The 13,067-nt window shown below is 44.4% G+C and overlaps 1 protein-coding gene across 1 annotated transcript; it reads left to right on the plus strand.

The window, feature by feature from the left end:
- Positions 1-1,893: 1,893 nt before the first annotated feature.
- On the plus strand, positions 1,894-8,229 carry LOC119450207 (uncharacterized). The gene has a single exon (XM_037713593.2). It carries the CDS (start codon positions 2,086-2,088, stop codon positions 7,612-7,614), a length of 5,529 nt encoding a protein of 1,842 aa, XP_037569521.1. The 5' UTR covers positions 1,894-2,085; the 3' UTR covers positions 7,615-8,229.
- Positions 8,230-13,067: the final 4,838 nt, after the last annotated feature.

The raw sequence follows: 13,067 nt of genomic DNA on the forward strand, positions 1-13,067 counted from the left end.
AAAGAGACCCCAAACGAGAAATAACCTTCTTACATGAGAACTTTACTGATCCTACGGCTTTATAAATACGAACAGGGCGCAGCAGCCCCCTTGTGAAAACACAGCGGTAGGGTGGCTAGAAGGGCCACCCTAAGGGCCACCCTTCTAGCCACCCTAACGGCGGTCTACGAAGAGCGGGCGGCGGCGCGGCACCCACCCGCATTGCAGCGCTCCTTGTGGCAGCCGTCGACATTCATTGCATGCGGTGCCACCCGAAAGACCACGGTCGGCACACTAGCTAGTATTGGAGGATTTCCGTTCCTTCCTCCGTGACTGTAACGAATGGCAGGGTGCAGCACCTCGTGAACTGGTTCAGTTGGTGCAGGCGAATCGAACGTACCTTAGGAGATCACTTATATGTCTTTAAAACCCAACGTCTATGACGTGTTTCTGGCTCTTGAAATCGCTTCCGCCGCATTCAAGCAGCAAAAGTAAAGCTTGTCCACTCCACGACCTACTGGAACTACAGACCTGCACAGATGTCCGGCTTCTATGGGAGCAGCTTTCGCCCACTTTCGTTCAACCGGTGGCCATAGGTGGCGCTTTTATAACCTGTTCGTCTGCTACTCGGTGGGTGGCTGGGCGGCATTCGAATGTGTGCGCCTGCTCTTCTGTAGCGGGCTGCTAGCATATGTGACAATTTCTTACGAAGACAACAGCTAGTATGCCGAAATTGTTTAAGTGTATGCATTGTAGTGGTATCTAATAACGCGTAAAATAGTACATGAATTCTTTCTACGTTTGCTTTTATGCGGAAGTTTCGCGCCGCTCCACAAAAAAAAAAAAAAAAAAAAAGAAGAAAAGAAAGAAAGAAAAAAACTCACTGATGATTGTTTACGTGTTTGTTCGGCCCGTCAAATATGCATCGCAAAGCTTTTATGAAACTGTGAAAACTGATGCTAGAGTCCTTGCTTTGTTCTGATTTACATGATGGCACACATCAATATACCACAATGTGATCGTTTACGTTATCCCATCTGTAATTAACTCAAGCAAGCTGCATGTAGCTAAGGCTGAAGTTACATGCCTTCTGCAGCATCTGCAGATTCATGCAGTTTGTGTGTGGTCTGCGTATACATATCGTCTGCGTGATTCTTTTAAATCTTCTTGTTCATATCAATGTATCAAGATCTTTATTATTCTATTTATTTATTACTCCATTGTACTATATTTTATCCTATGAATCTTCTGGTAATCAGATTTTTTTTCCTCTACTGCGAAGGCAACGGGAGGAAATGTTATCGTCTGCCCGCTGTACTCGTTGTTTTCCTTTCTTGCACCGCTCTTCCTACTGTACCTCGTGATTGAAATGAGAAGCAATCATTCGCAAATTTTGTTTTCTTTTTTATTTTCGTGAATTTATGCATTTACAAACAATGTAAACTATCTGGGGCTGCCGAAATAGCGGCACGAGCGCTGGAACAGATCGCAGAAGCAGACGACAGCGAACAGGTTATAACTACTGCCACTCTGCTCGTACGTTCTATCCCTAGCGGCAAAAGGGGTGAACTAGACCAGGCGTGCTGGAGCAGGGAGAACTGTGCTGGTCTGGAGTTCAGTAGGTCGTGGTCCACTCTATTATAGCCTTTATGATTCGCATTTATAATCTAGAGGACGCTACCTATCTATCTATCTACCTTTCGCTGAGGGCCATAAAATGTTTCCACAAAATCCATAAAACAATTTCATCTAAAAAATTCAAGCTTGTTGCAAAATTTGAGAACATTAAAAAAGTAGTAAGCGCGAAATTTCTTAAAACATTTTTCAGGCAAGAACGGGGGCTACCGTACTGTAGCGCAACCTACAAATATAGTACACGTGCCGGCCTGTTATTCCCCGCGTTCAACCGTTAAACCGACGAACTCGATGTTGTCGCTCTGTCGCTACCATACCGACCATCGCTTAATCTTAATGCTCGGTGCTGTTATTTGGAAACTATGTCATTCGAGATGACTTCTTACTACACACCTTGCATCAACTCAACTCAGTCCTCGATATCCTCACCAGCCATACGATGATGCAGGAGGTAGTTCGAACACTTCCGAAATGGTTGACGCTTGGCGCCTCGTTCGGTGCGGTAAATACACTCACGCTAAAAGCGAGATTGTTTTGGACTGCGAGAACGTCGTGATTGGACGCAACGTTGAGCCAAAGTATCGTCTAGACAGCGTGAACATCAGTCGTCAGCACGCTTGCTTGAGATACAGCAAACACGGACTATGGGAAATCACCGATCTTCGCAGCCACAACGGCGTGTTTGTCAACGGTGCAAGGATACCGGCATCACACCGCGTTACTCTTCACGAAGGCGATGTCATCGGTTTTGGGAAGCCTGCGCCGAGTGGTGACGATGTGTTTGTGTTTGCGTTGGAGAAGAAATGTTTGAGTGTCGCCGTCAAGAACGAATTGCCCGATTCACCAACGAGTGCGTCGCCTGCATCCGACGCCGTGTTGTTGAGCGATGAGGACGATATCGTCGTCACAAAAGTAGTCTGTGCGAAAAGACGATTGACTGTTTCAACAAGTTCTAACTGTGCAGCTGCCACGCACTGTCCGTCGCCGCCAGCCCATAATGCCGCTCCGCCTCTTGTCACAACCAAAAACAAACCCGTTGATGGGGACGGCAGACTTAGTTATGCTGGTTCAGCGGTTTCCACCAGTCCGGCTGTTGGTGCCGCCCACATCGATGTTCCACCAACGGCTGGCATGGCGCGCTTCAGCATTAGTCCTCATCAGCAAGTGCCAGGGACCGCAGTCGCGATTGTTATCAAAGCAGAGCCGTCTGACGCTGTGGGGAGAGTGAAAATTGAACGCGACTGTGAATCCACTGATTCTCGATCGACGTCTAGTCGCGACACATCACATAGCAGGTCATCACTGCCAGTAGGATTGACCTTCGCACCTGCTGCTAGCAACAGAAACCCAGTTAAAGTGACTGATAGAGCACTTCCTCCTCATGCTCCTGGCACTTACATTAAACAAGAGGTGCCAGAACCCTTTGCCGAAATTGAAGATGTTCCCATACGTGAACCGACAGGTGTGCCAATTTATATCAAGCAAGACCCAGATTGCTTGGCCAGAGAGCAAGCGCAGAATGTAGAGAAAGCAGTGGTGACACATGCTCACCAAAGTGAGTGTCTTGGTGATTTACCCTTGCACAATGTCGTCAGTAGTAGTTCCGGAAGGACAGATCATGCAAGCACTGTGTCAAGAAAAGTCGAAGTAAACTCTTGCAACAGCACATCTTTATCTTACCCCTCTGAGCAAAAAGCAGAATGTGATAATTTACACCGAAGTGGTTTAGGTGTATGTGCTACTACCAAGAAAAATGAAGCTGCTCCTATTCCTTCATTAGGAGCACCAAGAACAGATGTCAGTAGCATTACTGTAAAAGAGGAACCTGTTTTCTCTGACAGCAGTAGCACCAACATAGTGCAAAGCATAGTTGAAATCAGTACGCCAGCGGATGTGTCTACCTCTTCTATAGGTTTTGGAAAAACTGTGAAAAGTGGTTTTACACTGGGTGACCTAAATGCCAGTGATGCTAAGCAGTGCAGTACATTTCCTTTACACAAAAACATGAATGAGGAGAAGTGCTCCGGGTTGAAGTATGTTCCATGTCAGGAAAGATCATATTCACCGACAGCTTACAGCAAGAATGTAAACGATTTGCCTAACATGCCAGGCTGTTTCAATTTGTCCCGGTTGGTTAAGCCATGCACTGTTGTTCTTGAGAGATGTGAAAGCAGCACTCTTGCTCAGGAACAACGACCTACTTCTGTAAGTGGACAGCAGCTCACTGAAGGTGGTTTGGTCACACAAGGCGATCACAGTCATGTTGAAGCAGGACTTGCTGAAAGCGCTCGGAACACAGCTAATGACAGTCCTCATGATATATCATTTTCTCAGGATGATTTAATAATCATTCTTTCCGATTCAGATGATGATTGTAATCTGGGAATAGATTTTGAGATCAAGAAAGAACCTGAGGAAGCAGAAGAGATTATTAGCAATGATGCTGATGTTGAGGCTGGCATTCCGTGGAGTTGCTCGAATGACATTACTGAAGAGAGGAAAACTGTGCCAGTGTGTTCAGTAGCTGAAGACAAGGAGCTTGAAAAAAGACTTGTTTGGAATGAGTCAGATTCGGAGCAACCCACCTCAACTGATAAGGAGCAATCGGAAAATGATTTCTTCCCAGCATTGTCACAAGACTTCTCTGAAGATGATGCTCTTCCAGCAAAAATAAAGAGAAGAAGCGCTCCCACAGGTGCAAGTTCCTTGTCATCTACCCATCGCCTTGCTTTGCAAGGCAAAGTGAACAGAAGCCCCAAGAAAAAATCAAGCCTGAAAGAGAAGCTTATGAAATCTATGAAACACAGGATACCAATGGCTGGAGGTGGATCAGCAGTCCAAAAGAAAGATGGTGAAATGTTGCCCAAGTCTAGCTCTGCTGCTGAATGTGAAGATGGTTTAAAGAAGTCCCATTACAAGGGTAGGTTCCAGTCCCGTGCAGCTCGCCTGCTAAGTACAGAAGAGCCATCTAAGCCTGCTGCAAGCACGTCAAAAAGAAAGCAAGTCAGAATGGCTAAACCTTTTAATAATATGCAAACGGTACCACACAGAGTTGAAGCTGTCAGGCCACTTGACGTTTGTGCTGAAAGAGCAAAACAGTTGAGTCCATCTCGGTATAGTATGCAGCTGCTTCCAGAGAAGGGAAAAGCTCCCAAAGCAAGTGATGTTTCCGTTGAAACACCGAACCACATGTGTCCATCTTGGAATGCTACGAAGATACCTCCGCAGCTGGAAAATGCTCCAATGTCAAATGCTGTTTCTACTGAAACTACAAATCGATTGAGTTCTTCCCTGAAAAAATGTGCCCTCATTCCCCAGGTGAACAATTTTACAAGTGCTGACTCATCAGTACAGGGAAAAGCATGCTTTTCTGTGCCAAGGTTCAAACAAGCTGTTCGAATTTCTAGATTGGCAATGGGCTCAACAGTGCACACTGCTACTTCAGGTGACCCCCCTGTAGATGCACAAAGGCCTGCAGCTCTGCCACTAATTCCTGTGCCTATGGACCCTGAACCTATGGACATTGATGTAATTCCTGAACCTATGGACATTGATGTATCCGAAAGGAGGTCACGTGTACACTTTCACATAGAAGAACCAAGTGGCAAAACTGATGAGCAGAGGGCTGAATTTGCACAACGTGTTAGGGCATCATTGAAGAAGAAAAAGTTCGAACAAAGTCAGAAGAGTAAGATAAACTTGGGAGTCTTCATCTCTTTCATTCTCAACTGGAAAGTTCAGTGGCTAAAGGAGCAGCTGCATTCGGCAGTGCTTCCTCCTCTACTGGACATGGGCAAGTTTAGAGGTAAACGCTTCATGTACAGTAATCTGGAAGAATACAAGCTGGTGAACTACCACTTTTTGTGCCTCGAAGTGTGGCAGTCTCTCTTCCGCAGCTGGCGAGAACATTTCGCACGCACCACACGCATGACATTCAGTTCTGCTGTTATGCACCACGTATGCCCTCCTGGTGACTCCATGATCTTAACTTGTGTTGTTTTAGTGACACCAGAGCAGATGCACAAATCTTTGTACCCATTTGAAGGTCACCTTGTCCGCCTGGATTTGCGCATTCGAGATCAGGAAAAAGCTGCACTGCCAGCATTTGGATTTGTGACTAAACACAAGTTCCTGAGGGACCCTCGTGCACGTAATAGCACCATCCCAGACTTGTTACAAAGTGTGTACACTGATGGGTGTATTCCTGTTACATTGCACATTCAAGTAAGAACAAGGCCTGTGACTCTAGACTTTGGTAAACTTCAGCGCTTGTCTGTAGTGGGCAAGATTACTCCTGCTTTGCGGCAAATGGAAGCTGTGTTAGAGCTTGAAAAATCTGCGTTTGCTGACTGTATTGTCAGGCCTAATGTTAGCCATTTTTGGTGCCAGAAAGGTGTTCCTGTCAGCTCTAGCTTCAGAGAAAACTTCAATCATGAGCAAGAGCAAGTAATCAGTTCTGCTGTTGCTGCTATGAGAGTGAATGGCAGCGAACCTAGAATTATGATCCTGCATGGCCCACCTGGCACAGGCAAGACTCACACAGTTGTTGGCGTGGTGACAGAGATCCTTCTGTACAACAGCAAACAGACTATGCTGATTGTGGCACCATCCAATGCTGCAGTTGATGAGATTGGTCGTCGGCTTTTGGCTCACAGGCAGTGGCAGTACAGACAGAGAGTGCCTGCAGAACAGGTTTTGAAGGTAGTCCGAATCGGCCAAAACAGCATGGTCCATCCAGAGGTTCGTGGAATCTGTCTTGACGAGTTGTTGCAAAAGAACATTCAGAAGGATGAGATTGAACGGTGCAGAGAGTACGACCAGACCATTTCTGCTCTAGAGATTGAAGTGAAACGGTGTGCTGACAAAAAGTATCAGCTTGAGAGGTCTGCCTGTCAGGATGTTAGAGCGTTTAGACGTCTTGAGTTTCAGATCACACATTTGCAGTCTCAGATCCAGCAGGCTAAAGAGAAGAAAAAGCTCATAACTGACAGCAATGCCCGGCAGTTCCGTAATGCTAATGAGAGGAAACTTGTAATCCTTCGCAACGCTCATGTCATCCTTTCCACTCTGAACAGCTGCCGTAGCCGTCTTATGGAAGAGGCTTTTGGCCGCAACAGTTCTCATAACTTCTCATGTGTTCTTCTTGATGAAGCAACTCAGTGCACCGAAGTGGAAGCTCTGCTCAGCTTGCAGTACCAAACCAGCAGGCTGATTCTTGTTGGTGATCCCATGCAGCTACCTGCTACAGTCATGTCACAAGATGCTGTGGATCGTGGGTTCCAGGAATCACTCTTTGAGCGCTTTTACAACTACCTAAAGCAAGAAGCTGACTCTAAGCCCATCTTCACACTAAATGAACAGAGACGAATGCATTCAGAGATTTGTCATTTCCCATCAAAGTACTTTTATAATGGGAATCTTCGACCAGTTCTTGGGCTAGATGCCAAATATGCGTCATGTCCATTGACTCCGTACCTTGTGTTCAACATTAAGGACAGCCCTGAGGTTAGCGAGACCACTAGTACATCATGGTTGAATCGTGGTGAAGCTGCCTTTGTTGCTCGTCTTTGCCTTGCTATTTCACAGCATGTTGTGAATGTGTCTCTCGGTGTTATCACACCATACCAGGCTCAGAAGACTGCTATCATCGAACAGCTTCGAGAGAGTTTTGCACCAGAGGCAGCAACTTTTGACGTGAATACTGTGGATGGCTTTCAAGGCCAGGAGAGGGATGTCATTGTACTGTCATGTGTGCGTGCCCACAACCCAAGAGGCAACATTGGTTTTGTTGCTGACGCACGGAGGCTGAATGTTGCCATCACAAGAGCCAAGAAAGCTTTGTATATCTGTGGACATCTTGACTCTCTTAAGGACAGTGAGGAGTGGAGGGCATTGATTTCTGATGCCTGTCATCGTTCCAAAGTGATGGACATCTCTGCGAAATGTTCTTCTGATCTCCTTGCGGACATTATCAAGAAGCCCCATATAACAGGACCGTGATGAAACTGAGGGCTTCATTATTTGTATGTTTCAGTTTATGCATATCTTGGATGTGCCCACACATTGTAGTAAGTGAATGTAAATGCTCACATTTTGTTTCTTATGTAGGCCAACTAGGGCCTTCAAAGATTGTATATGCAGGTTCCATTTCAATTTTAGTGGTTTGTTTTGTTGTGGTTTTGTTTCATAGCGTCTGGCATTTTGGTTAGCATATGCTATGTCTCTTCATAGTTGTGTCATCGTCCTTCCATTGAACTGACAGTGTTGCATTCACTGAAGACAGTGGAATAAGAATTCAAGCCGTGTCTCAGAATACAAATGACTACATTGTTAGTTCTTGTGGTTTTGCTATGTCACTTTTTTTTCGAGCTAGAATGCAGAGTTTGCTATATTTGTACATTAATGCAAATGTGAATGAAAGTTGTGAATAATCAATTTTGATATGGTCGCAGTTATTTGTTCTATTGGAACTCTTTCATGACTAAGTTTTTCACACATGGCAAACTTCATGATGTGGTAAGGGTTGCAACCTGAGGTTACACTGTGCCTCACAGAACTACATGCTTTTCTTGTGGCTTTACTTCATTACATTAATGAAGCTTCATTCCTGATGCATCTGAGTGTCATTCATTTGACTGTATAGTTTTGAAATGCACACCCTTATGACATTGAGCATTTTTTGGTTAAAGCCCCAAAAAATGCACCAGTGAAAGTATGGTGAATGTTCCTGCAAAATCAGCTTTAAAAGGACACCAAGAAAGCGAAACTAAATTTAGGTTGGTTATGTATTTTTCAAAACTTTTGATTTTTCTTCATTGGTGAAAAAAAGGTTAGTTGTTACTAGAAAAAGTCAAAACCAAGCTTTGCTTAATTTTGCGGCAAAACTTCAGCGTTGTTGTGTCAGTTTGATTTCACAGACTTCGAGGTGTCTTCTGATATTGGGACCATTTTGATGCATGAAAAGTTCTCTAAACTTGCTAGGTTAATCCTTTGCTTCTTTTAGAGTGCAATGCAAGTCTCTCTTTACGAATAAGCACTAAACAGGGTCCATGTAGATACTATCAGAATTCACAGCATTGTGACAAAAGCTGTGTTGCCATCTTTCATTTTTGCATTTTTTCTGACTTAACAAGCCTCCTCTCAAAAGCAACTGTTGAGCTATTTCAGAAATTTAAGTCTCTAATATAGCATAACTTGAATGTTTCTCTTTAGTGTCCCGTTAAAGGGGCCCTGAACTGCCCCCACCATTTTTTTTTAAAGCCATAGAACACCTTGCAATGGATTTCGTGGCATATATTACCGAAACAATTTTTCAAAAAGACGCAGTAGACTGCGTAAGTACAAGAGCCATATTTACCCTTCTCATTTCCCCTCAACGTCCTTTGTTCCGACAGAGTGGAGCGGCGCCGATGGTGGTGCCCAGCTCATACAGTTTAGTCATCCGATCTGCGGTTTGTAATGTCGCCCGTACACAGCTTGTTTTGAATCATGCGCATACGCCGGTAGTGCGCATAACAGCTCAGCAGTGGATCCCGCATCAGTTGCCAGGTTGCACATTTCATACCAGATCTGCTGAAGTGGCCAGTGGCAACGCCACCTCGTAAAATTGTGTGGTGCCCCTGCTACTGACCCCAAGAAATGGCGGTCGCATTTGGTACCTTTCACAGAAATTTGGCGACTGCCGCTGCGTGAGAATGGCAGTGAAGTGGTGATGGGGGAACCACAGCGCCAACCTTTTCTGTCGACATGGAAGGTTTCGGCCAGAAACTGCCGCCTCATGGGAACAGCACCTCCCAGGTGCCTACCTTCAATGGATGCGTGAGTAACATGAACCTACGGCCTGCTTTGGCAGCTGTCTATGGGGAATCTTGCATATGACGACATATGCAAGATGCCAACAGCTTCGAAATGGGTAGAGAGAAGGCTTCTGTTTGAAAAGAGGGTGCTTGAAACAAAGGTGACTTTGCACTCTCCTTGTGAACTCCATGCGTTGCACATGACTGCAAGATTTGGCTGAGATGTTCACAGCTGCGTGTATGTTATCCATGGAATGAGCTTTCTCATCAAGCTCAAGGGGTGGTTTGGGCCCGGTAAACTTTTCAAAATGAAAATGAAAGCACTATAAATCCCCGCATATAATTCGAGGTTTTGTTCAGAATTTTGGTGTGTCAAATATTCTATGCAGGTACCAGAGTTTTTCGGAGTATAAGCATATACAGTGGAATCTTGTTAATACAGACCTGATGGGAACGCAGCCTACCCACCAGCTTACTGGCAATCTCTAATTTACGTCTCTTTATGTGCGCCGCCGCCAACAAACAATGTGATAGTCGCCTAAAAGAAGATAAATGTCGGTGTGATAATTGCTTAAAATATACACTAAGGGGTTCCATGCCTGCTTACTTTCTCAAGTTTTCCATGACGCTACAAATTTGGACTCATTCCATGATTTTACATGTTTCATCAAGCTTTACTAAAAATAAATTCTCATTAGTCTCCGACCATATCCTTGGAAGTTTCGTTGTGAAGGGCACTGAAAGGCTACCTTCATTGAGCAAGCTTTTTCAGAGAAGTTCCGGAAGCAGGCGATGGCAGTAGCAAAATTGCTGAAAAGGTCACTGTGATTTAAAAACAAGCTTGGCCAGCTTGTGCTATTCCAAGTTTGCTGCTGCTTGTATGCTGTGTATAAAGCTAAATCATCGTTAATTAGGTGTGTGGGTAGCCTATGCCCATGTGATTTTTACAAATTCGAAAGTTAACAAATTGGCTGGTATGCTTTTTTTTTTTTACTAAGGCGAAGCTTTTCCATGGTTTCACCTGGATCAGTCGGTCGCTGGTCAGGTTTTGGCAAAATACCATACTACTTCACTCTTCAGAAAAAAAAATTTGAATCTCGGCCCCCCCCCAGTGCAGCAGGTTGATTCTCTATCCAGTAGGCTGCAATCGCACATATACTTCTATTAAGCCATCGCTAACTAGCTCTTTCAGATCATCGCATGTTGATTATGATGATTTCCATACTATGGCACATGCCTGCAAGAAGTGGGCGGTACATATCGTAGTAATGCCAACTAGCTCTTTGAGATGATTGCTACGTGTTGATGATGATTATGATTTTCATACTATAGCACATACCCAAAACAAGGGCTCAGCCAAGAAGCGGCCAGTACATTTAAAATAAGAAAAAAATGAAGAAATACAAGCCATTATAGGATTTGTCACATTGCGTAGCAAGACTGCGGAGAGCACATGCACATGCGCCAGATTCCTGTATGCCTAAGCCGCAAAAATGAAATGGGCAAATTTAAAGCGTTTCATTAACTGCTGCGCAAAAGCTTTGCTTCACATAGATTCTAAAATCTGCATTGGATCTGCGTAATATTAATTTTCACCAAAGTAGTGAAAAACAATGCTGCCTGTTTCACATGGTCGTGTAATAGAGGACAGGCAGAATTTCAGAAGTATTTTGAAACTTTCATAGGGAGATCAATGGCAAAGTAGACCATGCATTGACTTGTTGAGCTTTCCCTGATGTGCATGTGTTTTTACAACAATCTACTGGACAAGAACCAGTACTGCTTCAATGAAACATGGTTACCCGCTGTTGCACGGTGCCAAGTATACCGTGCGACTTGTGTGCAGTGGATTGTTTGCTAAGCGCAGGCTGTTCTTGTGCCGGGGCACTTAATTGCTGTACTTGTGCGTGTTTGCCAGCTGATGGCACCCGTGTTTCGTAAGGCTATCTGTGCTTTCGTGCCCACACTGCTCCTGGCCGTGCAGGCGGGGCCTGAGCATGGTGCGTAGTTTGTTGAGCCAACACGGTGACTGCGGGCTGCTTTCATTTCTGCAAGTGGCATCATACACTTGGACCAGCTCCATTTCAATAGCCTGTTTGCATTACCGCATGTTAAAATGGTGCAGTACACTTCCAATAACACACTATGCCACACATGCTGCTGAGCAAATAGATGAAAATGCTCATCGCGATAAGGTTAGCGACGATGGGTCATACAAGCATGCCACTTAGTGGCTATGTTCTTTGCTGAGGCCGCCATCATGCCTCTGTGCATTTCCAATGCTTATCCGTATAGTCATCACCGTACCTGAGCTGAAGCCAGGTTAATTGCCAGACTGCTCTGTACTTTCTGAAAAAGCGCAAAACCATTTTGTAGCAGATCACCGCGAGACAAAGCGGTGCAATTAGCTTCTATATGAGAAAAAGGGATCATGGTTAGCGCTCACCGGCAGTCACACAACAAGCCAATACATTGGACTTTATGGACTTGGTTGGGTATTTGCTGCAACTATGTCTTAGCCATTAGTAGGTTTTAAGCGGGCATGTATTGACGAGGCTTTACTGTATTTGATCTTAATGATGGAAAACCAAATTCACTTTGCATGCATTTTTATGACTTTAAATTGCTTCTTATATTATGGCTCATCTTAGGTATTCAATATGTGGTGAAAGGGGACTTATATTTCGAGGTAGATGTTTTGCCATGTGGCTTGTGAGGGAACCTCGTTGATACGATTATGTGTAATATGTTTTTCGGGATAATAAGTTTTTTTTTTTTTGCTTTTCCCTATAATACTATTTGGTTGGATAATATGTTGAATGATATGGTTTATTTTCCAGTTGCCGTGAAGATCGTATCAACGAGGTTCCACTGTTTCTATATGAATGGGTACAGGCTCTCCTAAATAAATTGTAGCAGTGGCTTATAGAACTTATCCATAAACCAGCAAGTATAACTAGGAGTCAGCATCTTAGTTTCAACTAAAAAAAGTGAAAAAGGTATGGTGATTTTTTTTTTCTGGAATTATTCTTCAGCCGACAAGGGTCAGTGAAAGTAAATTTACCAATATACGGCGATTAGGATGGGAGGGGGTGCAACTGCCGGCCTGCATGCACGTTGATGCAAGGCGCCTGGTGAGGTCATGGTCGCATGTCAGTCTGCTACACTTTCACTTTTTTTTTTAATTTGCATATGTTTTGCCTCTCGCTGTGATGAAAACGAGAAGCGGAGAGAGGGCAGAATGTATGAAGGCAGTGAACCCCTGGTTTTGGATCCTTGCAGCCTTTGTGCTGTGGCCACTGTGGTCGATGAACTAGGAAAGTTCACTGACCGTAATGTCCGGTTCATCTGTCTAGCTATATTTCTTTTCTGTATTGTTTGTTGGAGCTCTATACTTGCAATAATGTTGTGAATAATGTCTCATTGTATTTGTTGATTGATTGATTCATGGGATTTAATGTCCTAAAGTAGGCTCCGGGGCTAAGAGAGAAGCCGTAGTGAAATGCTCTGGAATAACTTCGACCACCTGGGTTGTTTAATGTGCACCTAAATATGAACGCACCTGGCGAGTTCTTTTGCATTTGGACTTCATCAAAATGCGGCTGCCATGGCTAGGAATCGAATCCAGGGCCTTGAGCTCAGCAGCAGAACGGCATA

The sequence above is a fragment of the Dermacentor silvarum genome, chromosome 4 (assembly GCF_013339745.2).
Source record: "Dermacentor silvarum isolate Dsil-2018 chromosome 4, BIME_Dsil_1.4, whole genome shotgun sequence".
Taxonomy (NCBI): Eukaryota; Metazoa; Arthropoda; class Arachnida; order Ixodida; family Ixodidae; genus Dermacentor; species Dermacentor silvarum.

What these genes read in the sequence shown, in the direction of transcription:
- LOC119450207 (XM_037713593.2), top strand. Translation starts at nt 2,086, where the DNA reads ATGGTTGACGCTTGGCGCCTCGTTCGGTGCGGTAAATACACTCACGCT.